Source organism: Engystomops pustulosus, chromosome 2 (assembly GCF_040894005.1).
Source record: "Engystomops pustulosus chromosome 2, aEngPut4.maternal, whole genome shotgun sequence".
Taxonomy (NCBI): Eukaryota; Metazoa; Chordata; class Amphibia; order Anura; family Leptodactylidae; genus Engystomops; species Engystomops pustulosus.
In genome coordinates this window covers 69,501,137-69,519,907 of record NC_092412.1, presented here as the reverse complement: position 1 = coordinate 69,519,907, position 18,771 = coordinate 69,501,137, and the positions used below count along the sequence as shown (strand labels likewise).

The 18,771-nt window shown below is 40.5% G+C and overlaps 1 protein-coding gene across 3 annotated transcripts in view; it reads left to right on the top strand.

Annotated features, from left to right (window-relative positions):
* The window catches only part of LRCH1 (leucine rich repeats and calponin homology domain containing 1), a 102,437-nt gene extending 83,996 nt beyond the window's left edge, over positions 1-18,441 (top strand). For all 3 annotated transcript variants that reach the window (XM_072135225.1, XM_072135224.1, XM_072135226.1), the window contains 4 exons: positions 2,468-2,577; positions 3,867-4,004; positions 4,482-4,559; positions 17,756-18,441. In XM_072135225.1, coding sequence (XP_071991326.1) covers positions 2,468-2,577; positions 3,867-4,004; positions 4,482-4,559; positions 17,756-17,869 — 440 coding nt within the window. In that variant the 3' untranslated portion in view covers positions 17,870-18,441. The remainder of the gene's footprint in view (positions 1-2,467; positions 2,578-3,866; positions 4,005-4,481; positions 4,560-17,755) is intronic.
* Positions 18,442-18,771: the final 330 nt, after the last annotated feature.

The following is an 18,771-nucleotide window of genomic DNA, read 5'->3' as shown; positions in this document are numbered from 1 at the left end:
CATTGTCTGCGCATGAAAAATGCATTGAAATTGCCAAAAAAAATGTTTGAAAAACTGAGACACTGAACAAACTCTGACTGAAGACTGATTGCACTCTGATGCACACACATTTAACATGGAAAGTCTGACAGAAATGTGTTGCAAGCCCTATTTTAAAGGTGCACCAAATAAAAAGCGGTACACTCTGGCGCCCCCAGCACACTACATAGGCTAACTGCATATAGTACAGACTGCACTGTTATCAGTTAGGCCCCTTCCACACTGGCGTTTTTCACGCGCGAGTTCTGCGCGTGCATTTGACGCGCAGAACTTGCATTGCACTCTGTCCCATTGTATTCAATGGGTCTTTCTTCATTAGCGTTGGTTTTCACGCGCGTGCTTGCGTTCGTTTTCACGCGCGTCAAAATCGCAGCATGCTCTACTTTTGCGTGTCACGCGCGTTTTTCCCGCCCCATTCAAGTCTATGGAGATGCATCAAGAACGCATTGCACTCGCAATCATTGCAAGTGCAATGCGAGTGCAATGTGTTTTAAACGTAAGGGTTGCTAGGTGACCAGAATAACAGTATTTCCCCTGCTCGAGAACGATCATTTAATTAAAAAAAACACAATGAAGAACAGTGAAGAATAGAATAAAAACAGTGAACACAGTGAACACAGGATCATTTAAGAGAAAAACACAGTGCAGAACACAGTGCAGAATAGATTACAGATGTTCGGCACATCTGCTTACTTGTCGGGAGATACGCGCGGAACAGTGCGCCCAAAATAGCATGTGAAGAACAATATATATGTGTGAAGAACACATTGCAGATGTATTTAAACATCTGCAATGTGTTCTTCACACACATATATATTGTTCTTCACATGCTATTTTGGGCGCACCGTTCCGCGCGTATCTCCCGACAAGTAAGCAGATGTGCCGAACATCTGTAATCTATTCTGCACTGTGTTCTGCACTGTGTTTTTCTCTTAAATGATCCTGTGTTCACTGTTTTTATTCTATTCTTCACTGTTCTTCACATCTGCTAACTTGTCGGGAGATAATATACACGGGGAACAGTGAAGAATAGATCGCAGATGTTTGCAACTTATCAGAAGACATTATTTTTCAATTAAATAACACATTTTAATCCCAAACCATGGTCCCTCTGAAAAATGCTCGAGTCTCCCATTGACTCGCGCATGAAAAACGCGCCGAAAACGCAAAAAAAAACGCTAACAACACGCGTGTGAAAAACGCAAAAACGCTAATTACTCCAAGGAAAAATGGAACAAAAACGCAGCCAAAAACTTCAGTTTTTCACGCATTGCACCCTGACGTGAAATGCAACGCTAGTGTGGAAGGGGCCTAAATGTTCCCCACTAATTCCTTACAGAAGCTGCCCCAGAGTGGATTCTATCCAAGTGCTAATAGTAAGAACTGCATTGCTAAATTAGCAAAGAAAAAGCTCAAGAATTATGGCTTTCCAGAATCTCCTTCGGTGCCTACGAAAAGGTTAAAGAATCTCTAAGAAAAGTGATGTATTTTAGAACGAATATTTTGGAAATTTAAGAAAAAAATTTAAAACTCTCTGACTAGATCTCTCTAAATAAAGGGTAATACACTAGAAGTGAAATATTCTCTTAGGCTAAATATCACTCTCCTGATGGTGAGCACCTACTGTACTAGTAGTGTACCTGAAGTATATAGGACGAGGTTTTACGGTACTTGCTCTCCATTCCAAAATCATTGCTTTACTGGAGGAGCTGTTATAGATTTTGACTGATAAGATAATATCTGATTATATGACAAAAGACAGATAGCAGGGCCTCGGATATTCATGACAGCTTTATATCTCTTTAGCATGCTTGTAGGAAACCTACCACTTGAAGTGCTAGGTGTAAGAAGGAAATACCAAGCACCAGCTCAGGGTGAGCTGGTGCCGAAGCGTATTTTTGGTAGTGTTTTAAACCGCTGTATCGTGGTTTAAAGCACTTTTTAAACTTTATAGCCGAAGCTGCTTTGGCGCATAGGAAGTGAAGGAGAGCTGTGTGCACGGTCGGCCGCATGGTGCGGCGAGCGCGCACCTCCATGCGCCGAAGCAGCTTCGGCTATAAACTTTAAAAAGTGTTTTAAACTGCGATACAGCGGTTTAAAACACTACCAAAAATAAGCTCTGGCACCAGCTCACCCTGAGCTGGTGCTCGGTATTTCCTTCTTACAACTACCACTTCAAGTGGTAGGTTTCCTTTAAACATGACTCTTCAAGTGCTGGTTTTATTTGATGTTGCTAGTTTACATTTATGTGTATAAACAGTGATACATGAGGATTGCATGCTCTAGTCATTTTATGCTATATACATCATTCCGTGCTTCCTTCCCATGTGTCTGTGTATTCATTCCCATGACCAAACTGCGTTATTCATAGACTTGTTGTCAGATTTGTGAAATGGTTGGAAATAACTTTTATCTTATCGTATTCTAGTTTTCATTAGACCACAGAGGAACTTGGAAGCTGTAGATCCCCAGTTTACAATGCGAAGAAAAATGGAACAGATGAGAGAGGAGAAAGAACTGATAGACAGTCTGCGAGAGGTAAAGATTCCTTATTTATATTTAGTTTCATATTCTGATACCAGACACTCAGATCCTAATTTGAGTCCTAGTGAAAGAAAATATTGAGTATAATTTTAGTAATTTTATGAAATGCTGCTACGCTTAAAAGAATCGCATGTATTGTTTAATTTCTTTTAATACAGCAATATATTAATGTGTTTGATAACTTACCTGGTTTCCTGGCAATATCTCTGTGTAGTCCCAGGGGTTTGGTTTGGATGCATTTCAAAAAACAACATGTGACTTGTCTGTGCTGCTCACTCCTCAGCTCTCAACCCCCACCTTTGTGCTCCTGTGCAGCTCCTCCTCCTGCTCATTCACAGAGCTCACAGCCTGGTGAGCTGATATCAGTGGGAGATTATTGTTACACCGGGGTCCAAATGTAGAGTGATGTTTTCAAAGACAATGGAAAGAATTGCTATTCCCCAGTGAGGTAGTCGGAAGGACAGCAGTTGTTCTTTTTTAAGTGTCAATTCAAAGTTGCTGTGAGTTCTGGTTCAAAGGCACAGAGTGCTTAGAGGTACAAGGGTCTAGAAATACCAGAATAACCTTTAAGCTACTTAATGTCATATAGAAAGAGGGTAGTAACAAGCATATACATATGTATACAATTTGACATTTATTTCACATATATATTGACAAGGGACAAGCCTTTCGGGGATGTATAAATCCCCCCCCCCCCTCCCCCTCAGTGGGAGAGGGAGGTGCTGTACAGCAACACAAAATTGGGGGCCAAGAGCTGAGCAGTCTGCAGAAAAAACAAATCACATGTTGTTTTTTGAAATGCATCCAAACCAAAGCACAACCCCTAGGACTACACAGAGGATTCGGTCGGGTTGCAAGGTAAGTTATAACACACAATTATATTGTAATGCAAATGCTTAGAGAGAGCAGAAAGTCATATTTGCACTTCAGGTGTAAGGGGCTTCTGTAACCTGTCTTTAGTGAAAATGAGGTCCCTGGTGACAGGTTCCCTTCAAGGCACAAATAGGACACGTGGATGAGAGTGCAAATCTACTCTGCAGTTATTGACCACAGTGATGTTTAAGGTCAGCAGTAGATGACTGTGGTTTCACTGACCAATCATATGCACTGACCATATGTAGTGATATATGATATAAGGAGTTCCTTCCTCCCTGCTGTTATCATGGCTACAGTTCATAGCTGCTGTTACACAAGGAAGAAGAGATTTGTCTTATCGTACATCACTATCATTTAGCGTGATGACATGAAAGAATGACATTTATGTATTATTTCTTTTGCTTTAGAATATTGAAATAAGATTGAAGCTCTGTCTTCCTGAAGACTTGGGATCTGCTTTGATGGATGGAGTTGTCCTCTGTCATTTAGTAAATCAAATCCGCCCACGGTCTGTAGGGAGTATCCATGTGCCCTCTCCAGCTGTTGTAAGTCCAATTCAATGTAGTTACTGCATACACTCTATACATATGGGACACATAGTGAAGAAAATGAAGGCTGCATTTCACCCTCAGTGCTCAACCAGATAATGAATGTGAAATCCACTGATACAACTGATGCATGTGACTATGAGGAGAATGGGTTTCACAGTTGTAACTGGGAATAAAAAAAATAAAATTAGGCACAAATCCCTTTTTCTGGTTTTTCTCTTGTTTTTTTTGTTTTTTTATTTTTGCTAAACTCTAAAATCTCATCTGTACAATCCTGTAGTATGGCGTGCAGTCACCATTAGATTATGTAGAAGTCTATAAAAAGAGTAGGAAAAGCAAAATAAGTCCGAGAAGGGAGAAGTCAGGATGTGAGTTACTTTTAATATGTACATGTGATTCTTTACAGTGTTTTTCGGTTTTCTACACTGTATTAGGTTCACTGTGGTAAAATCTGTAATATTGTTTGTTTTTCAGCCTAAGCTTAGCATGGCCAAGTGCAGAAGAAATGTTGAAAATTTTTTAGAAGCTTGTAGAAAAATGGGAGTACCAGAGGTAAATTGTGTAATGTTTTTGCATTGTCTGTATCTGTATATGTTGCCAAAACTGGAAATATCTAATTGAACATGTTCTATACATCAAGCAACCCTATGCCATTTTCATGCTCATGGCTTCTGCATCAAACCATCTTTTTCTCCTTATGCTTATGATAACTGGTAAATTCTACTAATTTAATATTGAGTAAATTAACCAATTACTGGCAGATGCCTGAGGCCAGAGCCACATGGGTAATAACTGCTGTGATATAAAATAGCTGCTATGTGTACCTATACAAATCTCATCTACAGTACATGCAACAGAAAGTGTCTTCCACAACTTTCAACCTTTGCAATGAAAATGCATCAGCCTACATGGGAGTGGGACTCTTGTAATCACCTGTACATCCAGACCATGCTATTCTACCTTGAATCGTAGAAGCCATCAATATGTACTTTCGGGACAGCAGCATTATAAAATCTATATGAACAATGGAAACATTACCCCCATTTAGGGGGAAACATCCCAGTCCTCCCTTACCACCTCCCCTATTCCCACCCATAGTAGCACTCAGAATATCTAAAATCTAAGGATAGGTCTTGTCTGCCAATCCCTGAGGTGATCCACAATTTAACAGAAAGGTAAAATAAAACCCTTCCTTAAAGGGCACCTACCACCACGATTCTACCTATAAAGGTAGATCGGGTGGTAGGTGGATGTAAGGGACGTGAGGATAGCTCTTTTTAGAGCTAATCCTCACGTCCCCGCTAACTTTTGGTACACTTTATGGAACTAATATGTAAATGTACTTTGTTATGCGGCTACTGGGGCGTGGAGTAGCCGGGCACGAGGCTACACAGCGCGGCTACTCCACGCCCCAGTAGCCACATTACTCCTCCTACCCTGTTGCGTGCGGTGCGCAGCTCCTCGTAGCTGCGCGCCCTCGTCCGTCATGATGGCAGGCGCAGAACGCAGGCCGGCGGCTGAGCAGCCCCAGCTCCGAGGCCGGAGCTACTGCGCATGCGCAGTAGCCGGCTTGTCGGACAAGGGCGTGCAGCTCCACGCCCCAGTAGCCGCATAACGAAATTTACATATTAGTTCCATAAAGTGCACCAAAAGTTAGCGGGGACGTGAGGATTAGCTCTAAAAAGAGCTATCCTCACGTCCCTTACATCCACCTACCACCCGATCTACCTTTATAGGTAGAATCGTGGTGGTAGGTTCCCTTTAAATACATGATATACTCACTTAAATATTGATTCCTTATAAAATTCATACATTACCTTCCACATACATAATATCTCAAATGTCTACTTGTATTCATAATATTACATATAAATCACTGGTTGGTACTCATGATCAGTTGTGAACCAAGGTGGTGATGAGGGGGGAAAGCATGGTCGCATCATCTCTTCAGTTACTGGAACTCCACAGAGTACACTATCTGTATGCCACGTAATGTACTGTGACTCCACATGTCGTCATACTACTCACATGACCACTGCAAACATGATATGCATTCCAAAAACCAAGTCCCATGCATCCATTTAACCCTTTCCCGACTTTTGATGTAATAGTATGTCACAGTCGGGTGCAGGTGCATGAACAGGGTTCACAGGCTGATCCCTCTCCATAGCCGGTAAGTCTTTGGTACATATTGCAGCAAACACTTACCCGTACGCTTTTCCGGTCGCAGGTGTTAACCCATCTATCATTGCTGGCAAAGCTGCTTGCGGTTTCAAAGAAATGGCAGTGCCATCTTGGCGAAGATGGCACAACGTCATCGGGGGGCAGCGATTGACCGCCATGACAGCCTCGGGTCTTCCGAACACCCAAAGCTGCCTCATTTAAACCCATTGATTACATTGTGAGATTAGCACTTTGTAATGAATGAGGAGGGAAATCACCATTTACTGCCATACTGTAGTAAGGCAGTATGTTCCCTATCCCAAGGGAGGGGGAACTGGAGCAAGACTATTTTATTTCTCACTACAGCATTTTTCTGAAGCTTAAAAACACCTTCAAATATTGATACATTTTATATTTAAAGGAAATATTACAATCAAAATCCATCATGATAAACCAGGGGCACTTTCTCATTGATCCAGGCACCATGACTGTGGTAATCTTTTGTTATGTGTTATCCATGGCCTCCTTCCTTCTAAAATCAACTTTTAACATTATGCTAATTAGTAAGAAGGGCTCTGGGCGTCATTACCAGAGCCCCTCCATACTGCATCTTCACAGGTTGTTACATTGTGCAGTGAGATTGCATAAGGGCAGAGAAGTCAATGGTGGCCGTCATCTGATTATGGTCATGTGCATAGAGCCTCATATATAGCCGAGCAAAAGGGCTAAGAAGTAGCATGGATATGTGTAAAGAATTCGTCCTGGCTCAGCAATAAAGTAACTGTGGCGGCTTGAAAAGTTTGTAAAAGTTGGGGTATTTCAAAGAGAGGCTAAAAATTTACTCTACCACACACAGAGATAAAAATGGCTTTTAATCTGGTGTGCACTTTGTACACCATATGCCAGTGAAGGCGAACCTTTTAGTGGCCGAGTGCCCAAAAACAACCCAAAACCCCCCTTATTTATCGCAAGATGCCAACCAAAAATGAAAGCAGTAACTTATTGCTCCCTGTTCTTCAACAACTTTCAATAATATTGGCCTCCTGAGGACAGCAACACAGTAGAAAGATGCAAAATTTACATCATTTTAAGTGTCCCTCTGTACACAGAATTGTGGGGCCAGCAGGAGGTCCTCCAAGGGTTATTCGGCCCTGTCTATACATTCACCCACTTTCTACAGTCCCAAGTAGCGAAGTAAGTATCAAAATATGACTGAAAGCCGCATCTTTTAAGTTGCTTGGAACTGGAGGAAGATTCTTCGAGTCGTGTCTGGTGTGCTGGGGCAATGGCGCGGGTGCCCACAGAAAGGGCTCTGGGTGCCGCCTCTGGCACCAATGCCATAGGTTCGCCAACACTGCCATATGCTATATAATAAAGTCATCCATGTGTGGGTTTCCACTGGGTACACCAGTTTCCTCCTGCCCTCCAAAACCATATTTATTGCTTAGCTGGTTATGGGTATACTCCCAGACCAATACAACATATAATAGTCAGTACAAAAGTTTAATTGTCTCCTACAGATTAACAATTGCAGCTTAATAACAATCCACAACATTTATATATATTATTACTCATAATTAAATGTCAGAAAAAGATAGATTTTGACATGGAAATAAGAATATGATATCCTCAGCTGCCTGTAATAGCACGTACACATAAATCCTGTAATGGAAAGCCTCTCTCTCCCCCTTTATCAGCATTATTCATTGTATATGTAATCTCATAAATGCATTATTTTCTTTTAGTGTACAGAGGCTTAACCGTAAATAAAAACGTTTCAGCAATAAAAAGAGAAGACAATTATGTACTTAAGCCATGACACATTCAAGTGGGAAACCATGTTATTAACCCTTTGCTACCGGTTCCCACATCACTCTGGTACTGCTGGTTTTAGGACCTGCTTCATCCATAAAATATAAAAGCACAGAAGAGCAGCAGGAGGTACCTTGTTGGGCTAGGTTCACACACACAATTTTTGCTGCTTACCTTGTAAACCCCTTAGGTTTCATGCATGTAAATGAATCCTGATATTTGCATGACCCTTATGATAGCCTGTAAGGCTCATGTAGTACACAGAAGAAGTACGGGAAAGAAGAACGGGCCCGTATCTAGCGATGTTGAATATCCGATAGAAAGGAGGATTCAAAGAATCAACTCGATTCCAATCCGATTTAATGAATACTTAAAAATTGCAGAAATTACGCTTTACACCTGAAATGGGAGCTAAACTGTAATACCGTAGACATCTGCTCTTCACTAGTTAGTGGTGATGAGATCTCAGTGTTTGCCTGAGATTAAATCAAATGTGTGACCTATAAATAACACCGTATGCGGCACATTTACCAAGGGCTTTGCACCAGTTTTCTGTTGGACTTTGCAGACTCTTTCTATACAAACTGCTTGCACAGGTATTTAAGAAGTGTCAGTGCCACATTTGTGTTGCATGGGACTGTTTGGTGGCGCAACTGCACTATTCTTCATGCAACACAAATTTCTGCACTGAAGGGAGTGCTCCGGTGGTAAGCCGGGCTATGCGCCAGATGTATTATGCAAAGTCCGACAGGTGTGTCGCACGTCCCATGTTAAAGGTATACCAAAAAAAAGTGGTGCACTCTGTGGGAGCAGTGCAGGGGATGCCAGATGCATGAAGTATCTGCGCAATAATTCCTGAATCTGGCGCCCCCTACACACTACACAGGCAAACTGCACATTGTACAGACTTCACTGTTCTTAGTGAGTGGACCCCTATATGTTTTTGTACAATAGAATTTGGGTCTCAGAGGGGTGTATACCTTCATAAGCGTGGGGAGGGGTAGATTCATGTTCCTTATATTAGCAGTTTCCCAGCTAGAAATCCAGGATAAAAGATAATTTTTGCTATGATTATGAACAATGATATGCCATGAACAAAATAATAAAGTACACAATTCTAGTAGATCTAGCCAAGCTGCCTCTTTATCTGGTTTGGCAAATTGGCAAATTGTGGTTAAACCTACTGTAATGGATTAAAGAAGAAGGAGAATGAAACAACCATGAGACCAGTTGATGTTTTCTCAGTTATTCTGCACTGCCTGACTTATCCACTAGGAGGTGCTGCACTCCTATAAATAGAGTAACCATCTGCAGTGTTATGTAGAATATGTGGGGTTGTATTTCTACGAGTATATAGGGCAAGAATCACAATTCATTTCTGGCATGGAAAGCTCCTGACATGAACATAGACTTCTACTGTCAGGCAGAGGCCAGGAGAGTACTGTCCGGTCATTAAGTGTCAGTATACCGCAGGATGGAATAGCATAGTAGATATTGTACTACAGTATAATATTTTCGGCTCTTGTAGGTGGGCTGGAGGCATCATAGGAGACGGATGCCACTGTCTTGCTCAATTCAATAGGGACAAGAAGAAGAGACTGTAAATTTAGTGGTTATGTGATGAGAGCCATTCAGCTTTTAGAATCAGTATAGCCACTGAGTGTCTCCTTCGTGAAAAGTTGTACTTTACTGTGCTTGGTGTAGTGGTAATGCTAATGACATAGCATAGCAGGAGAAGGAAGCGGCAAGATGTGCCCTGCATTAGTATCAGCATTTGAGTCTTGAAAATCCCATAGGATTTTTGCTCCTTTGAAAGAGTGCAACCAGCCAATGTCTCCATCCTAGTCATTGGAGACCTTGTCTCATGTGCTGAGGGCACTAACAGTTACAATATAAGCTATTAGTCTTTATCAAGATATTATAAAGTTTTTTTTTTTTTTTTACTAATAGTTTTTTATATTTCATATCAGATTTTGGGGCAGCCACCCTGCTGAGATTTGCTTTTAAGCAGCCACTTGGACATAGAAAACCTTCATAAGACATTCTATTGTTTTAGGCAAACTCAGAAAAGAGGGCGGTGAAATGGGTCATCAGTGGGATCCTATGTGACCTTCCTTTAACTTCAATACGGATGGCTGAAAAAACACTGGGTCTTAGTAGTCATGTCACACACAAGCCATACATTTTAGCAGCGCTCTGCTCTTGCTTTAAGAGAGTATTAGGACATATTGAAAGGAGCTGTTTAGTCATTTAGTGTAATGTGTGCCTATAGCCTCCAGCAGTCCAGTAATATAAATATCTGTGTTTTACGCCTATATAATAAATGTCATTTAACCAGAAGAACATTTGTGAGACAATTAATCATTAGAGTAGCCGGGAGGACTTGTGATAAGCAGTGTCATTCCATCTCCGTTCATGTCCCATCATTGTGCTTATTGCTGTGTATTTCATCGTTACTGTGTATTCTGTCGGCATGGCCACCCACCAGTATCCGGTTATTCCTAGCAAGCCATGAATGCTATAAATGTACTTGAGCAGTTCTGTATGTACTTGGCACAAACATATAGACATTTCTAAAGACTTTGCCCGTGGGCCCCTACTTCATCATTTGTGCTCTAGTAATTTACTGGCTTAGAGGAATCTGCTGTTGTGGAAAACACATGTAGCAAACCTTCTATCATCTTAACCCCTAGGATATTATATACTTTATCCCGTTCTCTATCTGTGTTGTCTATTTAATGTTGTCCACTGTTTTCTTCTGTTCTGATGGCTGCCCTTCGGATAGGCTGACCTCTGCTCTCCAAATGACATCCTGCACTTGAATATTCGGCACGCTCACAAGACTGTTGATGCTCTTCTGGCCATGGGAGAGAATATCCCACCTTCATCTCCTTTCCTATTCTCCTGGGACCTGCTAGGCTTTTTTCTCTTGCACATACTCCTTTTTGTATTAATGTATCTAAGCTATCATTGGAATGCAGTGTCGGCATAACCTATTTGCATGTGCACACTTGCATCTGGAGCTTTGAAGGTACACATCTTATTCTCCTTTAGCTTCTGCTTTTAGGGCATTTTTTGTGGCTTCACTCGTTCTTACAGCTGCCTCATACTATTTGTTTTAATAGTCACAATTTCTGTGAAGTTATAGAGAACGTTTCCAGGGAAAGCTTTAGATCCTTTGCACTTTTAACAAAGAAAAAAGAAAAGTTTTATACCCTGAACTACTGATGGGATTACATTTTACAAAATGGAGAATAAGACTACATCTTATTCACAATGTGTAGCTGCACGTTGGGTTTAAAGAACTTTTCATAGATTAAGAAATGGATGACTAATCCTTAGAATAGGTCATACATAACAGATCTATGGGGGTGCAATGCTAACGCTAAATCCCACTGATGAGCTGGATGAAGATGCCTGAAAATACTACCTCCTCTTCTAAGCCAGTGACATCTTGTTTCTATTCTGCTTTCATATGAACGGGATTGAGCCACAATGCCAAGCATAGCCACGGGAAAATGTGCTTGGTGGTAGGTTATATGGCAAGCTCTTCATACAGCTGATTGGAGCCGATGCCATGGGTTATCCCTACACAAATCTGATATTGGTGATCAATCTGAAGGGCTGAGCTGCCTTACAAGACACAGCCACTAAACAATGTTTATTTCTTTTCTTGGGAAGTAATAAAACAACTCTTAAGCGGACTAGCACAAGTACAAAGTAACTGGCCCCCACCAATCTTATATTCATGATCTATCATAAGGCAAGATCGTCAATAAGCATAACTCTGGCAAACCCCTGCACACTGCAGTATATCCTATTGGTCGATGCAGTTAAGAACATGATATAGTCTCAGGGGCAGGCTCCCACATACCAGTCACAGTACTGAAGCTAAAATCTAAAACGTTTTATCATTCATAGTCAGTGAACCCATATTGCTTTAATTTGCTTCAGTGGTGAAAGGGAACCAGTTACCAGGATTTACACCACTAAAATTAACCCAAAGTCAGGCACATATGACTCTTCTCACCTCATGTTGACAATTTAATGGTTGAAGGAATAGTGTCACTTAAGAAAACACTATTTTCTGTTCCATAGCACATAGAAACATGATGCCAGTGTCATATTAAAGAAAAGAAACCATCTATCAGATCCATCCCAAGCTTATGAGTCTATGAGCTACTAAAACAGAGATACAGGTAGTTAAAGACATAGTGGGAAAAGATTCCGTTCCTTCCTATTTTTTAACCGCCTGTATGTCCAGTTCATAAACCTGATGTGATCTGAAAAATGAGATTCTTATCTTCAAAATGACACAGCTGCATGTTTCTAGGTGCTAGAGAATAGAAGATAGTGGCTTGTAAAGTGACACTGCCCATGTAACGACTAAACTTGACTCATCTCATGTGAAAATGTGATGAGAAGAATCATATTTGCCTGACTTTGGGGGAGACTTTTTATAGGTAAACAGGGGAGATATCCAATAATAGAGAGAATTCGACAAATGACATTTCATACTCTGGGGTAAAACCTAATGACTGGTTACCTTTAACTACTTTTGTGGACATCAAATATGAGATCGGTTCTAAAAACATGATCTAATATAAGAGCAGCAGAAACATGGTTCATTTCACTTCAAGGCACTAGAACAAAAACATTCTATATTATCTATAGTCATTGTATTTTGTTTTGTGTTTTTTTTTTTTTTTTTTGGCTTTTGTCAAGTAAACTCAATGACAGGTGGAAGCCATGTAAATTGCCAAGATTCCTCTGTGCTTGTTGTGGCCTGGCACAGCATGAACTGCACCCAGCTGAGGATGGGCATGGTAGCATGCTGCTTGGCGACCATAATCACATGCTGTGCTGCTCATTCTCTGCATGTAGTAAACTGGTGCCAAGCCATAGTTGCATCTTTTTCCATTCACATCACAATATTCTTGCATTAATGTCTCGAATACAATTTTGGCATTAAATGTTACAGTGACCTCCTTATTAGCATATATAGCATTCAATTATGTAAATGAAGGAGATAAACATTTCAATCCCCCTAATGTAAGCAATGCATGGCTGCCCTAATAAGCTGCAAGAGGGATTCAGATGTTTATGAATACTTATCCTGGAATTCATGCTATGATCGCTATTCATCCATAAGAAGAAAATGTCAAGATAATTTGGGGAAAAAAAGATAACGTCAATTTCTATGCTACAGCTATAGGTATGAAGTATACAGCTTTAAAGTGAATGGGAAATAATTGTGATTCTAAACTATACAAATATACTACAAATGGAATGAGTTTATCATCTTTGTTTTTCCGAGAGGAAGTGCAGCAGTGATTTTCTAGCACAATTATATTAATACTCCCACCCCTGCTAATACTGAAAATCCACTGATTATGTAAATGTACTGTCATCATGAGTATAAAATATTACATGGAACCTAATGAGCAAAAACAGTGAATGACTAAGCAATGGATTTCTATTGGACGAAACCAGTCTGTTTTCTCGATGATAGCCATTGCATCTACAGTATGGACAGCTTTAGTTGTACAACTTGTTTTGTGTGGAAAGTCCTAGGTTATTGTACTTATTTTCTATTTTCTGAAAAAGTAATATTGAAATGGACCAAAAACCTAAATGTTTCTAAATTTGTGCAACAATCAACAAATAAAGGGGTTCTAAAGGAAATCTACCATCAAAATCAAGCATGATAAATGGGGACACTTACCCGTAGATCCAGGAACAGTGACTGTGGTAATTTTCTTAAATTTGTTATCCTTCCTTCTAAAATAAACTTCTAAAAATATGGGCATTACCAGAGCCCCCCATGCTGTAGCTTCGTAAACTATTACACTGTGCAGGAGCACTTACCCCCTCCCACTACTGGAGATTACAGCAGGAAGAGGGAGGGTGAAGCACCTAGGGCAGTGATGGCGAACCTATGGCACGGGTGCCAGAGGTGGCACTCGGAGCCCTTTCTGTGGGCACCCAGGCTGTTGCCCCAGGACATAGTTTAGCAGACAGGACTGGAATCTTCCTGCTGCTCTCAATTCTCTTTTTAGATGACACATCCTTGACTTATTAGAACTGCAGAAAGAGTGAGAAGGTGTGAACAGGACCAGATTATCTTTTGATGGCCCCATGATTCTTCCAGTACAGAGAGACTCTGGAGAGAAGCTATAAATTTGCCCTCCTGCTTTCAACTATATTGGTGTACTCAGGGGGCCAATACGATGAATGTTGTGGAAGAACAGGGAGCAATAAGTTACTGTTTAAATTGTCAAGTTGGCACTTGATGGTAAATAAGTGGGTTTTGGTTTTAGTTTGGGCACCCAGCCTATAAAAGGTTCACCATCACTGACCTAGGGAGAAGGGGAGACATAGAGCAAGAGAGGCTCTGGTAACGCCCCCCAGAGTCCTTCTTGCTCATTAGTATCATTTTTAAAGTTGATTTTGAGCTAATGAGCAAAAAGGCTATGGGGAGGGGCCTTATCTTTTCTTTGATACATCCCTACAGTCTATAGAAGATTTTATAAGTATAATGGAACACCTGGAAAACTGGAAAACTCCTATTAAGGAGAAGAAATATGGCTAGGTGAGAAATATTTTACAGGTCAATTCTAATATCACTTATTTATTTGGTTTTCTCAAACAGTGGGATTGTTATTAGCCCCTTTAGTCTAAAAACAAAAAACAGTTTTCCCTTTCTTTCCTTCATTGCCACCTGTGTTCTCTGAAGGCTCTTGCACATGGATCCCAATGCAGGGAGGCATCAGGGAATTGTATCCACTGCTCCATGAAGAACATGATACATGGATACTGTTATAGTCCACAACCACCATTGGGAGTGGAGAACCCATATTTAAGGGATCCCACCATCTCCCAACTCACCCACAAATAAACATAGCATTGGTCCAGTAAATTCTACTTCTATATTTGTCTTGGTGCTTATACAATATGTATCATACAGTAAATGACATCCTAGGTGTTGTACGACACTACAATATGAATCATTCCCCTTGTATAAATATAACATTTCTCCAGACTCCAGGGAGACTTGTGAGTGTATTTAAGAATGGTGAGCGCTCTTGGGAAATTCAGGAAAGGTGACAAATCTGTCATAGGTCGGCTGATTTTTGGCAGCGCCAGGGATGTCAATTCACTGCTCATTAAGTGAGGATTGTCGTGGGCTTTTAATTAACAATAAAGCCTTTAATACTAGATGAAAGAACTAACAGGCGGCTCCAATGGAAGGGCCCATATTCCTGTTTCATGTTCTGTTTGCTTTGGAGCAGTCGTTTTAACACTTTAGGTGCCACTGGTAGAAAGCCCTGGATGAATACATTCTTCGTAAGAATTATGGTCTCCATCATACATTAGCCCACAGCTATCATCTATTTCATTTTCTGGGAAATGTAAATACTGATGTGTATCCTGCCTCATAGTTTATATATTTTTTTGTTAATCTTATGCTTTTTAGATACAGATCTCAATGGATAATGCTATGTATTGCCTAAAGCTCACCCCATACTACATTTTGTAGCAGTTTGAGAGCTATGAGTACTTACTTTATGTGATAACATAAGCCTCCATGTGTCAAAGATCACATATTTCAGTGGGAGGCCAATATGTTCCCATTTTCAGTGGGAAGCTTTTGTTCAGCACAGCCATGGAGGGCATTATCTGCAATCCTTTTGGCCAGGCCAACCCCTCAGCTCATTGCCAGGTCATCTTCCATTTGAAAAGGGGCTATCATCATGAGACATCTCCTCTAAGAAATACTTGTACATTTTCTTATTGGATAGAATATACATGTATTAAATAATAATCTACAACAGCGCATAAGTATAGTTCCAAATAACAGTAACAGCACTGTAACATGTATACACTACAGTATATACAGACTGTGACACCATGTAACTACACAGTAATAACTGATAATGAACTTCTGGGAACATGAATCAGTGGGCTTACAGAATCCTTCTTACTCGTATCACACAGATCAGTACAAGAAGTTGTAATACCTGTACTGAAATGTTCAAAATTATGAGGATTTGTTGTTTCGCATGTAAGAAAAAAATATTTTTAACATCTTACTAAATATATTTTTTAACTTAGATGCATTATCAAAGTCCATTTAAAAAAAAAAACCTCTGATCTGGGAAGTATCTGTTCTCCAGATGTCTGGATGGTGATCTATCCCTTTAATGAATGCTTCAGACTACAGGGACGGCATTCATCACACTCCAGACTGACAGAATTGTAATTAATAGGAGAGATTTCCAGATCTGATATGGCGTCCTGAAGAGCAGGCGATAAGCGACAATCTATTACAAATTGGTAGACACCACATATAAAACCTAAGAACTCGGAATAGATTTGTATTGTGCAGTGATGCTCTATATATTTTTCTATGAACAATTAGTATTATGTACATTTCTTCTTTGTTCATTTCTCTACAAGACAACTACTGTGCAGTCAGACCAGAGAGAAACCTTACAAGGGAAGAGCCTTCCCATCAATGCATTACATGAACCACATTCATCTGAAAGGCTGCTGTGTCACATTTCATTGTACACATTGCAGTGGTTTCCCTTGTTGAATGGCGAGGGTTAGGAAATCAGATGATTCCGATGTAAGGGTACATTCACACGAGGTACCGCAGCCCAGGTGAACATACAGCCGCATGCTGGAGAGGACATGTCCTATTTTTCTCTGAGCACAGTCACAATGACGGGGCATGATAGACGTCAATGCTGCGACCGCATGTTGGTCCCCATTACATTCGTGTGAATGAGCCATAACTTGTATTCAAAGAGAACTGGACCATATAAAGCATCCAAAGAGAGTGAAGCTGATAAGGCACTGGCAATCATTGCCAAAATGTAGTACAATCTTACTAGAAAACAACAAATAAAACTTTAGACGGTGTTAGATAGAAGCAACTTTCTAATCTTACCATAAAGCAGTGGTGGCGAACCTATGGCACGGGTGCCAGAGGTGGCACTTGGAGCCTTCTTTTTGGGCACCCAAGCCATCAATATAGCACTCGACATAGAACTCAAAGAATCATCCTGCAGTCCCAGGTGACTCAAGAAATGCTGCTCTCAGTGCTATTTTAAAGCAACACATTCTTGATTGTTTGGGACTGCAGGAAGAGGTAGAACATGTGCAAAGGGGAGGATCTTTAGAGCTCCTCTAGGCTTCTTCCTTTACAGGGGGACCATAGCCACAACATTAGTCCAAATTTGCCCTTCTGCATTCATCTGTTTTGTTGTCCTCTAAAGGCCGATATGATTTAACGTTGTAGTAGAACAGGTAGCAATAAATTACTACTTAAATTGCCATGCTGGCACTTTGCAATAAATGTGTTTTGGTTGTAGTTTGGGCACCCGGTCTCTAAAAGGTTCGTCATCACTGTCATATAGGGTTCCAGGGTTTTAACTTCTCTAAATGCAATGATGCATGTCATCACACTGCTATGGTCCTAGCTCTTTTCATTCATACTGCTCACCATCCCCTCTTCTCTGCATGACTACTGTAGTGTTTAAACAGAATCCTGCTACATTTCTTTAAAGCAAAAGAGAGGGGCTGTGCAGCAATTTAATGCAGAGAGCCAAGAGCACAGCAGTGTGAGGACAAGCCCAAGGGTATGCTGCAGTCTATGGTGTTACTTGTATAGATCATAACACATCATTCATACACTATTCAATAGAGAAATGTGGCCATTTTTATGCGGTTACTTACCTTGTTCATTTTGTTTCATTCTTCTGCAGGAGAAACTTTGTTTACCACATCACATTCTAGAAGAAAAGGGCCTGGTGAAAGTGAGCGTCACTGTCCAAGCACTGGTAGATGTAACCACAACCAAGCAAGCCTTATTTCTATGAAACTACTGCATCACATTTCATCTGACTGTAAGACAGGCTCTCTATGAAGAAAAATGGCAAATAATAATTGTTGCCTCACAGTCTCCTCTAAGGAGATAAATGATGGAAAGCATCAGCCAATCACATTCCACGAAGAGGGAGCATGAAGCGAAATTTGCACAAAAAGGTTAAAGTCTACATAAACTGTATATATTCAGCCCCTACTAACTACATAGCAGGCAATGCCTATACTTCTGTCATAGTGATGGAGCAGAACAGCAGACATTCGGGGGGACGGGATGCGTTTGCTGCTTCTGTTGGCTTCAGGTCACCTTGCACTGTATTTATTTCGATAGCACTAGCCATCCCAAACACTAATGCTGCTTTCATTCTGAACATTTGGATTGACAAGTTTCTAACTTGATGTAAATCTTCTTACATTGTCCGATAATTCACTGGAGTGATATGCAACGGAATACTAAGGATGTAATGTAATCGGGAAAACTGACTATTTTCAGTCTATTCAGGAGGATTCAGAAAACAAGTGGATGTTTGTATAAAGTTTTTTGTAAAATAAACTTTTTTTTAATACATTTTGGCTTAAACATTAACATGCACTTGGACGCTCTGGGATTCATTTAATAAGCTACATGGTTAGAAACATCAGAGCACTCTACAGAAATGTTTATCTCCAGGTTATGTGTGTGATAGCTGCACCTTATTCATGTTCTGGGATCTACATTATTAGGAGCCTATGACGTTCAGTACTAGAGGTTATCTGGTGCTGAAAGACTGGGTAATACCCATCATACAGTAGGTCAAGTTTACAACAGTGTTATATACATAACTAACAAGACGGCTCTGTATACCATGTGCCATATGGTGTGCCTTTACTGTACTAGAATATATGGTGGTCATTACTG